At 37.4% G+C, this 22138-nt stretch overlaps 1 protein-coding gene across 4 annotated transcripts in view; it reads right to left on the bottom strand.

The window, feature by feature from the left end:
- The window catches only part of RSPO2 (R-spondin 2), a 193451-nt gene that overhangs the window by 90997 nt on the left and 80316 nt on the right, over positions 1–22138 (bottom strand). For all 4 annotated transcript variants that reach the window (XM_049854306.1, XM_049854305.1, XM_049854308.1 and 1 more), the window contains exon 3: positions 3753–3941. In XM_049854306.1, coding sequence (XP_049710263.1) covers positions 3753–3941 — 189 coding nt within the window. The remainder of the gene's footprint in view (positions 1–3752; positions 3942–22138) is intronic.

The raw sequence follows: 22138 nt of genomic DNA, 5'->3' as shown, positions 1-22138 counted from the left end.
ACTAGGCCATAAGCAACTTGAGGGCAAAAGCTAATTATTACTCATTATTATATCTCCATGTACCTAGTACCAAAGCCAGCACACAGTAGGTGCTCATTAAATGTATAAGAGTAAGAACTACAATCCTGCCTTCTAGCATCACAAATTAGTTTTGCCTATTACTGAAATGTATGTAAATGAATTATCAGTATATGTTATTTTTATGGCTTCTTTCATTCAACATTATGTTTTGAGAGTTATCTATGTTGCTGTAGTTCATTCATTCTCAGTGCTGTATATTTCCTTTTATTAATATACTATACTTTTTTAGTTATCCTATTGTTTGGACATTGGGATTGTAGTGCTCTCATGCATATTCATGTACATGTGTTTGATTATAAGTCAAGATAGTGCTTACGATGGAGGAGAGAGGGGTGGTCATTGGGAAGAGACACAACGCGGGTTCCTAGGGTGCGACTAACATTCCTTCTTGACCTAGGTGGTGGTTTTATGCGTGTGTTCACTTTGGGATAATTCACTGAATTCTCTTTCATGAACTTAGAATTGTGTGCGATACTTCATTTAAAGTTTTTTGTTTTTAATTTTTAAGAACAAGGCCATTGTTCAAATAGGAAAAAAAATAAAAAGCCAGAGATACTGGTAAATATTCTGTAATACCAATATTCATGTGAAAAATGGATGTGTCAAACTTCATTAGTATCCCAAAAAGCATATTAAAACAAAAAATGTATTTTTATAATTTTTGTCAACAACATTCAGTGTTGGTGGGATGCAAGGAAATATATCTGTTATTGGTGAAGATGTGAACTTCTACAACTTTTCTGGAAGGTCATTTGGCAGTATAGATCAAAAATCTTTAAAAATTTTTACTATGTTTAAAAGTTTATCTTAAGAAAATAAACCCAACAAATGTGTAAAACTGTGTGTGTTTGTGAGAGAGAGAGAGAATGTATATACAAGAAAGTGCTTCACAGAACTGCTATAAACTAAAAGCAAAATTTCAACAGGTGATTAGCTAAATAGATTATGGTACATACATTCAGTAGAATATATGTAGCTGTAGTTAATGACATGAAAAATGTTCATAATTCATTAAACTAAACATGTTATACAATGGAAGAATGATATATTTATAAGTGGGAAAAGACATAAATATGCATAGAAAGAAAATATCAAGGACAGAAGCCAAAATGTTAATTTTTGCTATCTTGGAATAATTTTTGTTATTTTATTTTGTTTTGCTGGGTTTGCTTTTTTTTTTTTTCTTTTAGGTCTATGTATTTTCTAAGCATTCTGCAAGGAATATGTATAACAATTAAAAAAAATAAAGCTTTATCATGTAAATGAGTTTATCAATGAATTAGAAAGAGAAAATATAAGTATCACCTAATATAGTATTGGAAACCCTGGTGGCATAGTTGTTAAGAGCTATGGCTGTTAACCAAAAGGTTGACAGTTCGAATCCCCCAGGTGCTCCTAGGAAACTCTATGGGGCAGTTTCTACTCTGTCCTATAGGGTCGCTGTAAGTCAGAATTGACAGCAGTGGGTTTGGTTTGGTTTAATATAGTATCGGGGATAATATTATTGTCTGTTAATATATATACTCACTACATGCCTCAAATGGTTATTGAATTGGTTTTTATACAAGTGTTTGAATTTCATAAGCTTCATACTGTGTTTACCAAGAAGCCTACTTTAGCCAGCATTTCATAGGTTAGCCAACACTTCAAAGATAATAGACCTTTGGAAGAAAGACCGCTTTACAATTACAGTCTGACTTTAGTGATCAGAAAACAGATGAGCACATTTCACCTACGGGATTTTTTAAGCTACTGATGCTTGAAGTACATCTTTCTTCTCTACTGCTGAGCAATATCTTAAGAAACAAAAAGTAGGCATGATTTTAAATTCTAAGTCTATGACAGCTTTTCAATTTAAATGTCTCATCCTCTGAATGGAACATGTATAATTATGTAATACATATGCAATATGTATAAAACAGCTATGAAAAAGAGGAAATAAATAGTATGAAAAAAACCATGGTAATCTAAATTCACATACTAAGAATTAAATAAATTTCCACTTTCACTTTGGTTCATAGGAGTCTTGCTAATAAGTACTTCCTGCCTGGTAAGTAACGATTTCTTCTAGGTCAGTAAGCTACAAAATTGATTACATTCACTTACAATAAGTATAACCCATTACAGAATGAGTATAAACTCAATCGCAAGTAGATTCTCTATAGAACACTGAATTACAAACACTGCTCTCTTCATTTCTGAGAAAAGATATCAAACTCACCTTAATGTCTTATTAACCCCTTCCTGGGACTATCACTCTAAGGAATACTTTGTTGATAAACTCTGAGGTATAGCTGAGGTATCCATCCATTCCAGTTTGCCCATGACAATCCCAGCTTGGAGCCCTTACAGCACAGTGGTTAAGAGCCTGGCTGCTAACCAAAAGGTCAGCAGTTCAAATCTACCAGCTGCTCCCTAGAAGCCCTACAGGGCAGTTCTACTCTGTCCTGTAGGGTCGCTATGATTCGGAAGTGGCTTGATAATAACGAGTTTGGTTTTATCCCAGCTTACACCTGATGCCTCTGAATAATTATTAATAGCAGCTTCTTTTACTTCCCAACATTCCAGGTTGAGCGACACATTATATGATCAGCCTATTGTCCATCCACAGTATGTATAAATCTGGGATTTGAACTTGGAATATATGCCTAGAGCCATCTATGTTCTTGTGTCACCCTCCTAGCACACTGATGATTTAGAATGAAAAGTGCACGGGATAGTCGTGAACTCAAATCCCTCCACAGGTTGTCTAAATCAATCTGAACAGGAATCCATTTCAAGGTGGACTCTATCCTCCTATGGAATTTGATAACTTAACAGACAAATTACTAATTCACTAATTTTTACTAACCAACTCACACACCTCAAGGACAAGACATGTATTTGCAAAAACTAGTCAGTCTTTTGACACTTGTTGGGAGTTGTATCCCTCTAGATATTAACCCAGACAATTCCATGAAATGATGGTAGACCCAAATTTCCTCTAAGCCTATACATGTCTATCTTTGCTAATGACAAAGCTACCTACACTTGGCTAGAATCCTCAGGATCAAATTTGATTCTCTCTCTCTCCCAGTGCAATTAGTTACCAAATCTAATTGACTCTATTTCAAAAGCTTCTGGAACTCATTACTCACAGACACTACTTCTAATCTCTGACTGTTCCAATAGCCTTCCTCTACTTTCTATTCTATTCCAATTCATCTCATTTCTGCTAGAATTGAGATCCTTGTTATGAAAAAATATTTTGGTAACCTAAAAAAAAAGTATGGGTGATACATGTCTATAAAAAATAAAATGCAAGTCCTCTTCTCTGACCCTATCACATTTTTTTTTTTTTAAGTTTGAGCTTACAGTATTTTGGGGCCTACTACAAATGTATAGGTAGCCCTGGTGGCACAGTGGTTAAACCACTCAACTGCTAACTGGAAGGTCAGCAGTTTGAAACCACCAGTAGCTCAGCAGGGGAAAGATGTGGTAGTCTGGTTCCATAAAGATATACCGTATTGGAAACCCTATGGAGTCACTATGAGTTGGAATCAACTCAACAGCAGTGGATTTGGGGTTTTTAGTTATTATTACAAATATACCACTTCTTTAGACAAAATTTCCAACTTAGCTCTTTTCTAAATTTCGTAAACAATAAAATAAGGCTGACAAAAGTCACTCACTTGCACATCTGTTCATATCTGGGGCTCGGTGTCCATAGTACCCTGATGGGCAAGAATGCAGGCACTCTCCATACTGACGCATCCCTTCTCGTCGAAGAAAGAAGAACAGCTTCTGTTGACATCGGCTGCACCCATTGTCCTTTGAACAAGACAAGCAACCCTTGCAAATGGGATTTGATACATAGCTTGCTGCAAAAGGAACAAATAAAAAAACATGTTTAAATACGAATATAATCAGAAGTCTGGTAAATACAACACGCTGAGAGCAAAGTGTCTTTTGTCCCTCTGCTCTAATCACAAAGAAATACTAGATAAATATATACCCACCGAAAACTTAATATACAACCAAGCTTAGAGACAATGAAGAAACCAAGACACAGAGTTGAGGCTACAAGCTGAAACTGAACCAGCTCATGGGATATTAGACCAGACAGAGGCAGACCTTACGGCAGGGTTGTGTGTCCAGGTCAAAATACATGCATGTGGAGAACTGAAAGTTTGATCTCTTTAGGTACAAAGGAGTCATCTGGACTGTTCTGCCTATGAATAAGTACTAGAACCCCATCCTCACCCCAACTAGCTAAGAAGAGGACGGCAACCCTGGATTGGGGCCGTGGAAACTGTGAGCTCAGAAGAGAGAAAACAGCTATAAGAAAGAAAAATCCCAAGCCTGCAAGACATCTAAGTGTGGGGTCCAAATTCAAATATCAATATGTTTTGGAATCCCTAAGTAAAGAAGTTAACATAAAAACTTGTCCACAGCCAGAAAAACCAACAAAGAAGAAAATGTGAGACTATCCTCTAGATATTTTCTACAATCTCAAGACCTGGGATTTTTACAGACAATCACCTTAAAATAAAAATGAACAAACCACATGCAAGTCATCAGTCTCAATAAATGGGAGAATTTACATCCAAAGAACTAGAAACCACAGAACAGTCTGAAAGTGCCTTTAAATGTGTATGTTTAAAATACTTGAGGAAATAAAGGACCGAATATAAACCACATGGAGAAGAATGAGATTGTATAAAAAATGTGCAAATTAGAAAAAAAAATTAAAATTTTAAACTTCAAAAACCTTGTCTCTGAACAGAGTGAATTAACTGAGAGAGAAATCTAAAGAAGCCACACAAAAGTGCAGCACAAGAACACATAAAACATGAAAATATAAAAAGGTAAGAAGCATGTAAGCAAAAAAAAGGAAAATGTTCAAATACATGACTAGCAGGTATTATGGACTGAATTATGTTCCCCCAAAAAATGTGTGTCAACTTGGCTAGCCCATGATTCCCAGTATTGTGTGACTGTCCACCATTCTGTCATCCGATATGATTTTCCTATGTGTTGTAAATCCTACCTCTATGATTTTAATGAGGTGGGATGAATTGATGGCAGTTGTATTAATAAGGTAGGACTCAATCTACAAGGTTGTGGTTGTTGTTGTTAGGTGCCATTGAGTCGGTTCTGACCGATAGTGACCCTATGCACAACAGAAGGAAACACTGCCTGGTCCTGTGCCATCTTTACAATCATTGTTATGGTTGAGCTCATTGTTGCAGCCACTGTGTCAATCCACATTGTTGAGGATCTTCCACTTTTCTGCTGACCCTGTACTTTACCAACCATGATACCCTTTGCCAGGGACTGATCCCTCCTGACAACATGTCCAAAGTTTGTAAGACACAGTCTCGCCATCCTTGCTTCTACAGAGCTTTCTGGCTGTACTTCTTCTAAGACAGATTTGTTCATTCTTTTGGCAGTCCATGGTATATTCAATATTCTTGGTCAATACCACAATTCAAAGGCGTCAATTCTTCTTCAGTCTTCCTTATTCACTGTCCAGCTTTCACATGCATACGATGCAACTGAAAATACCATAGCTTGGGTCAGGTGCACCTTAGTCTTCAGGGTGACATCTTTGCTTTTCAACACTTTGAAGAGGTCCTTTGTAGCAGATTTGCCCAATGCAATGCGTCTTTTGATTTCTTGACTGCTGCTTCCATGGCTGTTGATTGTGGATCCAAGTAAAATGAAATCCTTGATAACTTCAATCTTTTCTCTGTTTATTATGATGTTGCTCATTGGTCCAGTTGTAAGGATTTTTGTTTCCTTTATGTTGAGGTGTAATCCACACTGAAGACTGTGGTCTTTGATCTTCATTACTAAGTGCTTCAAGTCCTTTTCACTTTCAGCAAGCAGGGTTGTGTCATCTACATAGCGCAGGTTGTTAATAAGTCTTCCTCCAATCCTGATGCCCTGTTCTTCTTCATACAGTCCAGCTTCTCAGATTATTTGCTCAACATACAGACTGAACAGGTCTGGTGAAAGTATACAACCCTGACGCACACCTTTCCTGACTTTAAACCACTCAGTGTCCCTTTGTTCTGTCCGAACAACTGCCTCTTGATGTACGTACAGGTTCTTCATGAGCACGATTAAGTGTTCTGGAATTCCCATTCTTTGCAATGTTATCCATAATTTGTTATGATCCACAGAGTCAAATGCCTTTGCATAGTCAATAAAATACAAGAATAAGTTGTGTTTTAAGTCAATCTCTTTTGCCATTTAAAAGAGAGAAGCAAGGCGGAGCCAAGATGGCGGACTAGGCAGACGCTACCTCGGATCCCTCTTACAACAAAGACACGGAAAAACAAGTGAATCGATCACATACATAACAATCTACGAACCCTGAACAACAAACACAGATTTAGAGACGGAGAACGAACTAATACGGGGAAGCAGCGATTGTTTCCAGAGCCTGGAGCCAGCATACCAGTCAGGTACGGCACAAGCACAGAGACCTGCTCCACCCCCCTGAACTAACCCCGGGAGGGGGACTAGCCGGTTCCACGGGCGGCGTGGGACGCAGCCGTTAGGAGAAGTCCCCGGGAGGCAGTGACTGAGCTTGGAGCAGAAAGAGCAGCACCCGAGCCGGGGAACCGTCCCACAGGGATTTGGACTGCACGCAGGCGGCTTCATTAACATCTGAATAGCCTGAGCCAGAGGGAGAACTCTGATAGGGATCTGACTGCAGTTTTTTTTTAGCGGATTTCCTGGAAAAACTAGTTTCCCAGTGATGGCTCGGAGACAACAATCCATATCAAACCACTTAAAGAAGCAGACCGTGACAGCTTCTCCAACTCCCCAAACAAAAGAATCAAAATCTTTCCCAAATGAAGATACAATTTTGGAATTATCAGATACAGAATATAAAAAACTAATTTACAGAATGTTTAATGATATCACAAATGAAATTAGGATATCTGCAGAAAAAGCCAAGGAACACACTGATAAAACTGTTGAAGAACTCAAAAAGATTATTCAAGAACATACTGGAAAAATTAATAAGTTGCAAGAATCCATAGAGAGACAACATGTAGAAATCCAAAAGATTAACAATAAAATAACAGAATTAGACAACACACTAGGAAGTCAGAGGAGCAGACTCGAGCAATTAGAATGCAGACTGGGACATCTGGAGGACCAGGGAATCAACACCAACATAGCTGAAAAAAAATCAGATAAAAGAATTAAAAAAAATGAAGAAACCCTAAGAATTATGTGGGACTCTATCAAGAAGGATAACCTGCGGGTGATTGGAGTCCCAGAACAGGGAGGGGGGACAGAAAACACAGAGAAAATAGTTGAAGAACTTCTGACACAAAACTTCCCTGACATCATGAAAGACGAAAGGATATCTATCCAAGATGCTCATCGAACCCCATTTAAGATTGATCCAAAAAGAAAAACACCAAGACATATTATCATCAAACTCACCAAAACCAAAGATAAACAGAAAATTTTAAAAGCAGCCAGGGAGAAAAGAAAGGTTTCCTTCAAGGGAGAATCAATAAGAATATGTTCTGACTACTCAGCAGAAACCATGCAGGCAAGAAGGGAATGGGACGACATATACAGAACACTGAAGGAGAAGAACTGCCAACCAAGGATCATATATCCAGCAAAACTCTCTCTGAAATATGAAGGCGAAATTAAGATATTTACAGACAAACACAAGTTTAGAGAATTTGCAAAAACCAAACCAAAGCTACAAGAAATACTAAAGGATATTGTTTGGTCAGAGAACCAATAATATCAGATATCAGCACAACACAAGGTCACAAAACAGAACGTCCTGATATCAACTCAAATAGGGAAATCACAAAAACAAACAAATTAAGATTAATTAAAAAAAAATACACATAACAGGGAATCATGGAAGTCAATAGGTAAAAGATCACAATAATCAAAAAGAGGGACTAAATACAGGAGGCATTGAACTGCCATATGGAGAGTGATACAAGGCGATATAGAACAATACAAGTTAGGTTTTTACTTAGAAAAATAGGGGTATATAATGAGGTAACCACAAAAAGGTATAACAACTCTATAACTCAAGACAAAAACCAAGAAAAACGTAACGACTCAACTAACATAAAGTCAAACACTATGAAAGTGAGGATCTCACAATTTACTAAGAAAAACGCCTCAGCACAAAAAAGTATGTGGAAAAATGAAATTGTCAACAACACACATAAAAAGGCATCAAAATGACAGCACTAAAAACTTATTTATCTATAATTACCCTGAATGTAAATGGACTAAATGCACCAATAAAGAGACAGAGAGTCACAGACTGGATAAAGAAACACGATCCATCTATATGCTGCCTACAAGAGACACACCTTAGACTTAGAGACACAAACAAACTAAAACTCAAAGGATGGAAAAAAGTATATCAAGCAAACAATAAGCAAAAAAGAAGAGGAGTAGCAATATTAATTTCTGACAAAATAGACTTTAGACTTAAATCCACCACAAAGGATAAAGAAGGACACTATATAATGATAAAAGGGACAATTGACCAGGAAGACATAACCATATTAAATATTTACGCACCCAATGACAGGGCTGCAAGATATATAAATCAAATTTTAACAGAACTGAAAAGCGAGATAGATACCTCCACAATTATAGTAGGAGACTTCAACACACCCCTTTCGGAGAAGGACAGGACATCCAGTAAGAAGCTCAACAGAGACACGGAAGATCTAATTACAACAATCAACCAACTTGACCTCATTGACTTATACAGAACTCTCCACCCAACTGCTGCAAAATATACTTTTTTTTCTAGCGCACATGGAACATTCTCTAGAATAGACCACATATTAGGTCATAAAACAAACCTTTGCAGAGTCCAAAACATCGAAATATTACAAAGCATCTTCTCAGACCACAAGGCAATAAAACTAGAGATCAATAACAGAAGAACGAGGGAAAAGAAATCAAATACTTGGAAAATGAACAATACCCTCCTGAAAAAAGACTGGGTTATAGAAGACATCAAGGAGGGAATAAGGAAATTCATAGACAGCAACGAGAATGAAAATACTTCCTATCAAAACCTCTGGGACACAGCAAAAGCAGTGCTCAGAGGCCAATTTATATCAATAAATGCACACATACAAAAAGAAGAAAGAGCCAAAATCAGAGAACTGTCCCTACAACTTGAACAAATAGAAAGTGAGCAACAAAAGAATCCATCAGGCACCAGAAGAAAACAAATAATAAAAATTAGAGCTGAACTAAATGACTTAGAGAACAGAAAAACAATTGAAAGAATTAACAAAGCCAAAAGCTGGTTCTTTGAAAAAATTAACAAAATTGATAAACCATTGGCTAGACTGACTAAAGAAATACAGGAAAGGAAACAAATAACCCGAATAAGAAATGAGAAGGACCACATCACAACAGAACCAAATGAAATTAAAAGAATCATTTCAGATTATTATGAAAAATTGTACTCTAACAAATTTGAAAACCTAGAAGAAATGGATGAATTCCTTGAAAAACACTACCTACCTAAACTAACACATTCAGAAGCAGAACAACTAAATAGACCCATAACAAAAAAAGAGATTGAAACGGTAATCAAAAAACTCCCAACAAAAAAAAGTCCTGGCCCGGACGGCTTCACTGCAGAGTTCTACCAAATTTTCAGAGAAGAGTTAACACCACTACTACTAAAGGTATTCCAAAGCATAGAAAATGACGGAATACTACCCAACTCATTCTATGAAGCCACCATCTCCCTGATACCAAAACCAGGTAAAGACATTACAAAAAAAGAAAATTATAGACCTATATCCCTCATGAACATTGATGCAAAAATCCTCAACAAAATTCTAGCCAATAGAATCCAACAACACATCAAAAAAATAATTCACCCTGATCAAGTGGGATTTATACCAGGTATGCAAGGCTGGTTTAATATCAGAAAAACCATTAATGTAATCCATCACATTAATAAAACAAAAGACAAAAACCACATGATCTTATCAATTGATGCAGAAAAGGCATTTGACAAAGTCCAACACCCATTTATGATAAAAACTCTTACCAAAATAGGAATTGAAGGAAAATTCCTCAACATAATAAAGGGCATCTATGCAAAGCCAACAGCCAATATCACTCTAAATGGAGAGAACCTGAAAGCATTTCCCTTGAGAACGGGAACCAGACAAGGATGCCCTTTATCACCGCTCTTATTCAACATCGTGTTGGAAGTCTTAGCCAGGGCAATCAGGCTAGACAAAGAAATAAAAGGTATCCGGATTGGCAAGGAAGAAGTAAAGTTATCACTATTTGCAGATGACATGATTATATACACAGAAAACCCTAAGGAATCCTCCAGAAAACTACTGAAACTAATAGAAGAGTTTGGCAGAGTCTCAGGTTATAAAATAAACATACAAAAATCACTTGGATTCCTCTACATCAACAAAAAGAACACCGAAGAGGAAATAACCAAATCAATACCATTCACGGTAGCCCCCAAGAAGATAAGATACTTAGGAATAAATCTTACCAAGGATGTAAAAGACCTATACAAAGAAAACTACAAAGCTCTACTACAAGAAATTCAAAAGGACATACTTAAGTGGAAAAACATACCTTGCTCATGGATAGGAAGACTTAACATAGTAAAAATGTCTATTCTACCAAAAGCCATCTATACATTTAACGCACTTCCGATCCAAATTCCAATGTCATATTTTAAGGGGATAGAGAAACAAATCACCAATTTCATATGGAAGGGAAAAAAGCCCCGGATAAGCAAAGCACTACTGAAAAAGAAGAAGAAAGTGGGAGGCCTCACCTTACCTGACTTCAGAACCTATTATACAGCCACAGTAGTCAAAACAGCCTGGTATTGGTACAACAACAGACACATAGACCAATGGAACAGAATTGAGAACCCAGACATAGATCCATCCACGTATGAGCAGCTGATATTTGACAAAGGACCAGTGTCAATTAACTGGGGAAAAGACAGCCTTTTTAACAAATGGTGCTGGCATAACTGGATATCCATTTGCAAAAAAATGAAACAGGACCCATACCTCACACCATGCACAAAAACTAACTCCAAGTGGATCAAAGACCTAAACATAAAGACTAAAACGATAAAGATCATGGAAGAAAAAATTGGGACAACCCTAGGAGCCCTAATACAAGGTATAAACAGAATACAAAACATTACCAAAAATGATGAAGAGAAACCCGATAACTGGGAGCTCCTAAAAATCAAACACCTATGCTCATCTAAAGACTTCACCAAAAGAGTAAAAAGACCACCTACAGATTGGGAAAGAATTTTCAGCTATGACATCTCCGACCAGCGCCTGATCTCTAAAATCTACATGATTCTGTCAAAACTCAACCACAAAAAGACAAACAACCCAATCAAGAAGTGGGCAAAGGATATGAACACACATTTCTCTAAAGAAGATATTCAGGCAGCCAACAGATACATGAGAAAATGCTCTCGATCATTAGCCATTAGAGAAATGCAAATTAAAACTACGATGAGATTCCATCTCACACCAGCAAGGCTGGCATTAATCCAAAAAACACAAAATAATAAATGTTGGAGAGGCTGCGGAGAGATTGGAACTCTCATACACTGCTGGTGGGAATGTAAAATGGTACAACCACTTTGGAAATCTATCTGGCGTTATCTTAAACAGTTAGAAATAGAACTACCATACAACCCAGAAATCCCACTCCTCGGAATATACCCTAGAGATACAAGAGCCTTCATACAAACAGATATATGCACACCCATGTTTATTGCAGCTCTGTTTACAATAGCAAAAAGTTGGAAGCAACCAAGGTGTCCATCAACGGATGAATGGGTAAATAAATTGTGGTATATTCACACAATGGAATACTACGCATCGATAAAGAACAGTGACGAATCTCTGAAACATTTCATAACATGGAGGAACCTGGAAGGCATTATGCTGAGCGAAATGAGTCAGAGGCAAAAGGACAAATACTGTATAAGACCACTATTATAAGATCTTGAGAAATAGTAAACCTGAGAAGAACACATACTTTTGTGGTTACGAGGGGGGGAGGGAGGGAGGGTGGGAGAGGGTTTTTTTATTGATTAATCAGTAGATAAGAACTGCTTTAGGTGAAGGGAAAGACAACACTCAATACATGGAAGGTCAGCTCAATTGGACTGGACCAAAAGCAAAGAAGTTTCCGGGATAAAATGAATGCTTCAAAGCTCAGCGGAGCAAGCGCGGGGGTCTGGGGAACATGGTTTGCGGGGACTTCTAAGTCAATTGGCAAAATAATTCTATTATGAAATCATTCTGCATCCCACTTTGAAATGTGGCGTCTGGGGTCTTAAATGCTAACAAGCAGCCATCTAAGATGCAGCAATTGGTCTCAACCCACCTGGAGCAAAGGAAAATGAAGAACACCAAGCCCACATGACAACTAAGAGCCCAAGAGACAGAAAGGGCCACATGAACCAGAGACCTACATCATCCTGAGACCAGAAGAACTAGTTGGTGCCCGGCCACAATCGATGACTGCCCTGACAGGGAGCTCAGCAGAGGACCCCTGAGGGAGCAGGAGAGCAGTGGGATGCAGACCCCAAATTCTCATAACAAGACCAAACTTAATGGTCTGACTGAGACTGGAGGAATCCCGGCGGTCATGCTCTCCAGACCTTCTGTTGACACAGGACAGGAACCATCCCTGAAGACAACTCATCAGACATGAAAGGGACTGGTCAGCGGGTGGGAGAGAGACGCTGATGAAGAGTGAGCTAATTATATCAGGTGTACACTTGAGATTGTGTTGGCAACTCTTGTCTGGAGGGGGGATGGGAGGATAGAGAGAGAGGGAAGCCGGCAAAATTGTCAAGAAAGGAGAGACTGAAAGGGCTGACTCAAGACGGGGAGAGTAAGTGGGAGTAGGGAGTGAGATGTATGTAAACTTATATGTGACAGACTGATTGGATTTGTAAACGTTCACTTGAAGCTTAATAAAAGTTATTATATAAAAAAAAAAAAAAAAAAAAGAGAGAAGCAAGCAGAAAGACATAGGGATGTCATACCACCAAGAAACAAGAGCCAGAAGGATAGTGAGTCCTTTGGACCCAGGGTCTCTGTGCTGAGGAGCTCCTTGACCATGGACGATTGATGACAAAGACATTCCCCCAGAACTGACAGAGAGAGAAAGCCTTCCCCTGGAACTGGCACCCTGAATTTGGAGTTCTAGCCTCCTAGACTGTGAGAAAATAAATTTCTCAAAGTCACCCACTTGTGGTATTGCTGTTATAGCAGCACTAGATAACTAAGATAGCAGGTATTCCAAAAGGAGAGAATAAAGAGAATGGGTCTAAGAAATAATAGCTGATTATTTCCCAGAATTAAAGAAATACATGAGTTCTTAAATGACGAGTCTTGGGAAGATCAGTAAAACAAGTGCACACCTAGACACAGCATGCTTGTACTAGTGAACAAGTCAAGACAGAGAGAAATAGATTACTTACAAAGGAATGAAAATTTGACTGGCAGGTTTCTCATCAGAAAAAAAAAAAAAGTAACTCTCAAACTACAAATCTGTAAGAAGTTAAATGATAGTTTAAGACTGAGGCCAAAATAAAGACTTTTCAGTCAAAATAAAGGCAAGAAATTTATTAATCAAAAGCACTCACTGAACCAGTTAACTGTGTATTCTGAAGAAAATAAAATCAAACCCATAACAAAGTAGAGCAAAATATACAGTAGTGAGTAAAGCGAATGATAAACATGTCAGTATATCTATAAAACATAGGTATTTAAGAAATGATTAATTTTCAGGATCCATAAATATTTTATACTTTCAAAGCAATAACCTAGAAGACTGGAAGGGAGAAGCCAAAATTAAAGCATTTAAAGGTTTTGTACTATTTGTGAGGAAGACTTTGTCATATAGATTAGTTTTTAAGTTAAATATATATGCTAAAATTTTTAACCCAGGAACTGTAAGAACAGTAATAGCAAATATAGGTCCCAACTACTATAAACAGATACAATAAATTATAAAATATAAATAGGAAACCACCCAAATGGCCATGAAAAGGAGAATGGATAAGCAATTTGTGGCATATTCATACTAGGAATTTTACTCAACAATGAAAAAGATCAATCTATCAATACACACAACATGAATAAAGCTCAACACATTATGGTGAATGAAAAAAGCCAGACACAAAAGAGTATATGTTCTTTATAATTCCATTTATATTAAGATCAAGGAGCACCAAAAACCAAACCCCTTGCCCTCGAGTTGATTCCAACTCACAGCAATCACATAGGACAAAGCAGAACTGCCCCACAGGGTTTCTGAGGAGCAGCTGGTGGATTCAAACTGTGGACCTTTTGGTTAGTAGCCAAATGTTTAACAACTGTGCCACCAGGCCTCCAAGGTCAAGGATAGATGAAGCTAATGCAGAAATCAGAACACTAGCAATCAAAACACTAGCTACCTTTGAGGGGTAGAAACTGATTAGAAAGGGGCACAAGGGAATTTAGGGAGAAATGATAAAAATGTTCTATATCTTGATTGGAATGTTGGTGACATTAGAATGGGATATTGATGACATAAATGTACATGTTTGCAAAACTTATCAAACTGCAATTCAGATGTGTGTAGTTTTACTGCATGAAAGTTATATTTCAATTTTTTTAAAACAAAAAATGGACAGGATATCTATATACTAACTTCAGGAAAATGGAGTTTCTTATAATTATGTATCTTTTAAAGGTATTATAAATTACATTGGATACTAACATATTTAATAGTTTTCCGAGTTAATTTAAAAATTTAAAAAAATATTGAAATAGCATCTAAAAATCAATATATGTACCTCAAGAAGTTCACTACCTCTAGTGGTGAAAAAGGTAATTAAAAAAAAAAAAGAAAAACTTTAGACCTAAAAAAAAAAAAAATTTTTCCTAGTATATAATTTGGAAATGATATAATCTGAAATCTCAATATAATTTCTAAAATATGAAAAATTTACATAAGTTTCAGTTCCCACTGCACCAAGCAAGACCATAAATATAACAAGATACATAAGGTCACAAGTGACTTAATTTTATTGGGTTGAGCTAAAAAGGGAATACCCAAAAAGCTCATCAATTATTCAACCATTTAGCTTTGGGGTATATACCCTGTTTGCCCTACATGTAATTTTTATTGCATACAAAACTAATATCCAGGAAGTTAATATCAGATCATCAGTTATACCATAAAATACAACGTACCCTACAGCATTTACTTGTAATGATTCAAATAAATACATCTCTACTTGTAGTAGATAAATTTTATTTCCACAAGATGCTCTCCTCTCTTCTCCCAGGGTCCCACAGCCCTGATTTGGTTCTATAAGCTCTCTTCCAGGGAGATCCCAAAGCAAGGGCTTAATCTACGTTTCAGAGAAAGGGCTGAAGAAGAACCAGGGTACCTCATGACCAGGAATCAAGGTGAAGATAGCTTTGGGGGTGGGGGTGGAATTTTATTTTATGTTTTCAATTATCATACAAGTAACGCTGACTTTTTTCCTTTTAACATACAGTTTCATGAATTTTGACACACGTATAGATTTCTGGCTGATGATACTGAGCTTTCCCATCGTCTTTTAACAGATGTAGTCAGTTTGATTCCTGTGTATTCCATCTGACAAGGACCACATGTACAGTCACCGTTTATGTTGCTGAAAAAAAGGTATTTGCGATGAAGTCATTGGTCTTGCAAAATTCTATTATGCCATCTCCAGCACCATTTCTATCACCAAGCACATATTTTCCAACTACCAATGCTTTTTCTTTGTTTCCAACTTTCAAATTCCAATCACCAGTAATCATCAATGCATCTTGATTGCATGTTTGATCAATTTCAGATGGCAGAAGTTGGTAAAATCTTCAATTTCTTCATCTTTGGCCTTAGTGGTTGGTGTGTGAATTTGAATAATAGTTTTATTAACTGGTCTTCCTTGCAGGCGTATGGATATTATGCTATCACTGACAGCATTGTACTTCAGGATAGATCTTGAAACGTTCTTCCTGACAATGAATGCAATGTCATTCCTCTTTAACTTGTCATTCCTGGCATAGTAGACCACATGATTTTCTGATTCAAAATGGCCAGTACTAGCCCAGTTCAGTTCACTAATGCCTAGAATATTGGTCTTTATGCATTCTATTTCATTTTTGACAACTTCTAATTTTCTTAGATTGACACTTCATACTTTCCACATTCCAACTATTAATGGATGTTTGCAGCTGTTTCTTCTCATTTTGAGTTGTGCCATGTCAGCAAATGAAGGCCCTAAAAGCTTGACTACATCCATGTCCTTAAGGTCACCTCTACTTTGAGGAGGCAGCTCTTCCCCAGTTGTATTTTCATTGCCTTCCAACCTGAGGGGCTCATCTTCCAGCACCATATCAGACAATGTTTGGCTGCTATTCATAAGGTTTTCACTGGCCATTTTTTTCAGAAGTAGAGTCCCAGGTCCTTCTTTCTACTCTGTTTTAGTCTGGAAGCTCCTCTGAAACCTGTCTACAAAGGGTGACCCTGTTGGTATTTGAAATACCAGTGGCAAAGCTTCCAGGATCACAGCAACATGCAAGCCAACACAGTACAATAAACTAATATCAATAGTCAGAACAAAGCCAGGAGCCAACTGAAGAACAGCCTATCAGCTGCTCATATGCAAGCTGAATAAAATTAGAGCAAGTCCACAAGAGTCAAAAGTATAACTCTGAATACATCCCACCTGAATTTAGAGACCACCTCAAGGACAGATTTGACACATTGAACACTAATGACAGAAGACCAGATGAGTTGTGGAATGACATCAAGGAAATCATACAGGAAGAAAATAAGAGGTCATTAAAAAGACAGGAAAAAAAGAAAAAAACAAAATGGATGGCCAAAGAGACTCTGAAAGTTGCTCTTGAATGTAGAGTTGTTAAAGTGAAAGGAAGACATGATGAAGTAAAAGAGCTTAACAGACGATTTCAAAGGGCAGCTTGAGAAGACAAAGTAAAATATTATAATGACACGTGCAAAGACCTGGAGATTGAAAACCTAAAGAGAAGAACACACTAGGCATTTCTCAAGCTGAAAGAACTGAAGAAAAAAAATTAAGCCTCTAGTTGCAGTATTGAAGGATTCCATGCAGAAAATACTAAACAATGCAGGAAACATCAAAAGATTCAAGGAACACAAAGTCACCATACCAAAAAGAACTGGTTGATATTCAAACATTTCAGGAGGTATTATATGATCAAGAACCAATGGTACTGAAAGAAGAGGTCCAAGCTGCACTCAAGGCATTGGCGAAAAATAAGCCTCCAAGAATTGACAGAACACAAATTGAGCTGTTTCAACAAACAGATGCAATGCTGGAGGTGCTCACTTGTCTATGCCAAGAAACTTGGAAGACAGCTACCTGGCCAACCAACTAGAAGACATCCACATTTATACCCATTCCAAAGAAAGGTGATACAGCAGAAAATGGAAATTATCAAACAATATCATTAATATCACATACAAGTAAAATTTTGCTGAAGACCATTCAAAAGTGCTTGCAGCAGTACATCGACAGGGAACTGCCAGAAATTCAAACTAGATTCAGAAGAGGGTATGGAACAAGGGATTATCAATGTTGATGTCAGAAGGATCATGGATGAGGGTAGAGAATACCACAAGGATGTTTACCTGTGTTTAACTGGCTATGCAAAGGCATTCAACTGTGAGAATCATAACAAGTTATGAATAACACAGTGAAGAATGGGAATTCCAAACACTTAATTGTGCTCATGCAGAACCTGTATATAGACCAAGAGGCAGTCATTTGAACAGAACAAGGGGATACTGCATGGTTTAAAGAGAGGAAAGGTGTGTGTCAGGGCTGTAACCTTTCACCATACTATTCAATCTGTATGCTGAGCAAATAGTCTGAGAAGCTGGACTATATGAAGAAGAATTTGGCATCAGGATTGGAGGAAGACTCATTAACAGCCTGCACTATGCAGATGACACAACCTTGCTTGCTGAAAGTGAAGAGGACTTGAAGCACTTACTGATGAAGATCAAAGCCTACAGTCTTCACTATGGATTACACCTCCACATACAGAAAACAAAGTCTCACAACTGGACCAATAAGCAACATCATGATAAACAAAGATGGAAGTTGTCAAGTGTTTCATTTTACTTGGATTGACAATCAATGTCCATGGAAGTAGCAATCAAGAAGTCAAAAGACACATTGCATTGGGCAAACGTGCTGCAAAAGACTCCTTTAAAGTGTTAAAAAGCAAAGATGTCATCTTCAGGACTAAGGTGCGCCTGACCCAAGTCATGGTGTTTTCAATTGCTTCATAAGCATATGAAAGCTGGACAACATATAAGGGGAACTGAAGAATTGATGTCTTTGAATTATGGTGTTAGAGAAGAATATTGAGTGTACCATGGACTACCAGAAAAACAAATAAATCTGTCTTGGAGGAAGCGCAGCCTGAATGCTCCTTAGCAGCAAGGATGGCAAGACTTCATCTCACATACTTTGGACATGTTTTCAGGAAGGATCAGTCCCTGGAAAAGGACATCATGCTTGGTAGAGAGCCAGTGAAAAAGAGGAAGACCCTCAACCAGATGGACTGACACACTAGCTGCAACAATGGACTCACACACAGCAACCACTGCGAGGATGGCACAGGACCTGGTAGTGTTTTGTTCTGTTGTCCATGGGGTAGCTATGAGTGGGAACCAACTCAATGGCACTTAACAACAACAACATAGTTCTCTGTGACCACTATTATATTTAGGATATAGAACAGTTCTATCACCACTCCCCTGGGTGGGGGGGGACACCTCTTTTGTGCTATTCCTTTATAGTCAGTCATCTCTTCCCCCCACCCCTAACATCTGGCAATCACTGATCTGTTCTCCATCACTAATTTTGCTTTTTCAAGAATGCCATATAAACACAACCTTTGAGATTGGCTTCTTTCGCCTAGCATAACACATTTGAGATTTACCTATGTTGTTGTACATCCCTTGTTTTCTCACTGAGTGGGTTCCATTGCATGAAATTTACCACCATCTGTTCATTCATTCATGCATTAAAGGATGTTTGGTTGTTTCCAGTTTTTGGTAATTATGAATAGAGCTGTTATAAACATTCATGCACAGATTTTTGTTATCAACATAAACTTTTATTTCTCTAGGGTAAAGAGCCATTAGTGGGATTCCTGGGTCTCACAGTAAGTAACTGCCAAACCATTTTCTAGAGTATCTGTATCATTTTGCATTCTCACAAGATAGTTCTTTGACTTGCCCATTAAGGTCTACTTCTCATCTATTTGAGGACTTTGATCTATCAACAGTCCAAGAGCTTTTATCTAGATATTTGATCTATTTCATAGACACTCACTCTCTGCCTAGAAGCCTATCTATGCTTTCCAAATGATTTTTAAAACCCACTTTTATCCCAATCCTACTAATCCCGTTTTTTTTTTTTTTAATCTGTCATTGGGTGAGGGGGTGAAGAATTAATTTAGATTAAAAAATTACCCCCTCAGGTGTAATTACTAGTAAAATTTTGGCAAATATCTTTCCAGATGTCTTTGTAAGTATGTATATGTATGTGTTTATATGTGATATATGTGTGTATGTATATATTTATGTGTATATATATACATTATATATACATACACAGATACATATATACATGAAATAAAATTTGTGTTTTTCCTAACTTGTTGACTGTGAAATCTCTGTGGCTAAGATGATCATACTTTACATGCTATGTTGTATCCTACTCAATTTCAGTCAAGTTGTGCTCATCTTTCCATAGCAATGATCCAGATCAACACTACTATCACAATTCATGTAAGTTTCAGTTTTTCCTGCAGCCTTTAGTTACCCACCACCACCTCCCATTCAGTTATTTCTTATGAAGACTACCACCAGTTTTCTAATGCCCATTTGAAGACCTCATTCTCACTTTCTGGCCCTCAGGACTCCTGCAGACTGGGCCATTGCTGGAAGTGTTCTTCTTCCTCTAGCTTCCATGATAATGACACCTCTACAGAATGGATTCTACTCCCTCGCTATGGTGATTTCCGCTAATCTTCCCATAACTCTTTACCTTCTTACTTCTCATATGGATAGTTATGGTCCCCAACCCCAGGCCCACATCTCTCTACTACATTCTACATCATAATGATGAATTTTCCTACTCTTATTATGATATTTGTTATACCTTACTTTGACTAGATCATTATGAGGTATAAAGCACTTTCAGATATCTGATAGAAAATCAGTCTACAATTACTTACAATTTCTCCAGCTGCCTTCTGAAGATGTTTTATTCCGTTATTGGTGTCCTGAGCAAGGTGTAAGAAGTGAATACGAAAAGCTGGAGTACAGCTCAGTTAGAAAGTAAGAAAGGTGTAAAGATTGGGACTGAAGGTGGATAGGGTACATAAAGATAGGAAAGAAAAATAGCAACTGGGAATATTCAGAGGCTGTATGAGGAAATGGTTATGATGGGACAGGAAATGACTGGGAAGAATCCAACTCAGTTTAATTTTCAGGGTTGCATCAAAGAACATAACTTGCCATCAACACAAAGACCCTATAAGCATGATATCTCGGAGAAGCAATTCATTATTATTTTGTGAAAGAGAGATTTTTTAAATATTAACTACCAGCAGATTAAGGCAAGGGCAGAGGGATACTGGCTAGAATTGCATCAAAAGTGGCCTCACATTGCAGGGTTCTCTGTAACATGTCCAAGAGTAGTTTCCTGGCCGCCTTCTGTTCTTGAATTTAACTAGAGTTTTGAAAAAAGCAGTATCAAGATTACCCAAACCCCAAACTTAGCTTTGTAAATGAAAAGAGAATTTGGAAGGTTTACGTACATAGCAGAATGGTTTAAGGAGAAGGCTCTCTGTACCACAGTCATCGCAAAGTAAAGCTGAGGTTATACTTACTTTCAGTTCAAAAGTTAAACCAAAAGGTCTTTATCACCATAAATCACACTCCACGGTAAAAAAGTATGGAAAGGAGAGAATTAAAGAACAAAGTGAATCAACATAAATTAAAGGCTTTTTGTTTTGTTTTGTTTTTATGTACCAGAAGCCAACTTTCATCTTAACCACAAAGATTTCAGGGTCAACAAGTTGTGCCCTACATTTTTTTTTTTAAAAAAAAGGTATTATTAAAAACATTAAAAGCATTGCTTTATTTACCTGAACCTCAACTGACTTAGACAATGAAAATGAATTAAAGAACACTTACCCGAGTCCATATCTTAGATACCTTTATAACCCTACACAGAATGATTTCTCTTAAAGCAAAAGTGATATAAGCCACCCCCAACCTCTTCCCTTTCCCCAATCATCTTTAGTCATTAACAGCGCTCTTCGATGCTGAAGGATGAGAGCATCATTTCATTTTTTGCAATTTGAAGCTTCATGCTCCAAACTGTGAAGAAACTTTTCAGTTTAATTAACCATCTTCCAGTGTCAACTATCCTAAGAACCTTCTCTGTGTTGTAAGTCGATAATTTAACAAATCAACAAGAACTTCTCCATCCATTATACAGTGACTACACTAATCTGTGTGTTCAAAGGCAGGCAAAAATAGGCCTTTAAACATGACTAGAGTGATTTATTTGTCATGATCCGAATAAGCTGAATGGCTCTGTCTATTGCTAAGAGATTTAATTCAAGTGTGCAGGTGAATAAACAGATATTAATTCCCAGCTTTGATGGCCATGTTTATTTGCTCTCTCTGTAAGCTTCAACTTTTCCAGCCCTGAAGCCTGCTGAGATCCAGAGCCTCACCATTCCAACCAAAACACTTTTCTAAATCTAGATCCACCCAGAATCCTACAGATGAAGTATATCACGTGAAACATGAAAATCCTCAATAAAAATTATAGATGGTGATTTTAGCACAAACCCACACATACCTCCATGACAGGGAAAGGAATCTATGGATTCAGAAAATGAGGAAA

Source organism: Elephas maximus, chromosome 15, assembly GCF_024166365.1.
Source record: "Elephas maximus indicus isolate mEleMax1 chromosome 15, mEleMax1 primary haplotype, whole genome shotgun sequence".
NCBI classification, from domain to species: Eukaryota; Metazoa; Chordata; class Mammalia; order Proboscidea; family Elephantidae; genus Elephas; species Elephas maximus.
The sequence above is the reverse complement of the archived record's forward strand: the minus strand, read 5'-3'. Positions and strand labels throughout refer to the sequence as shown.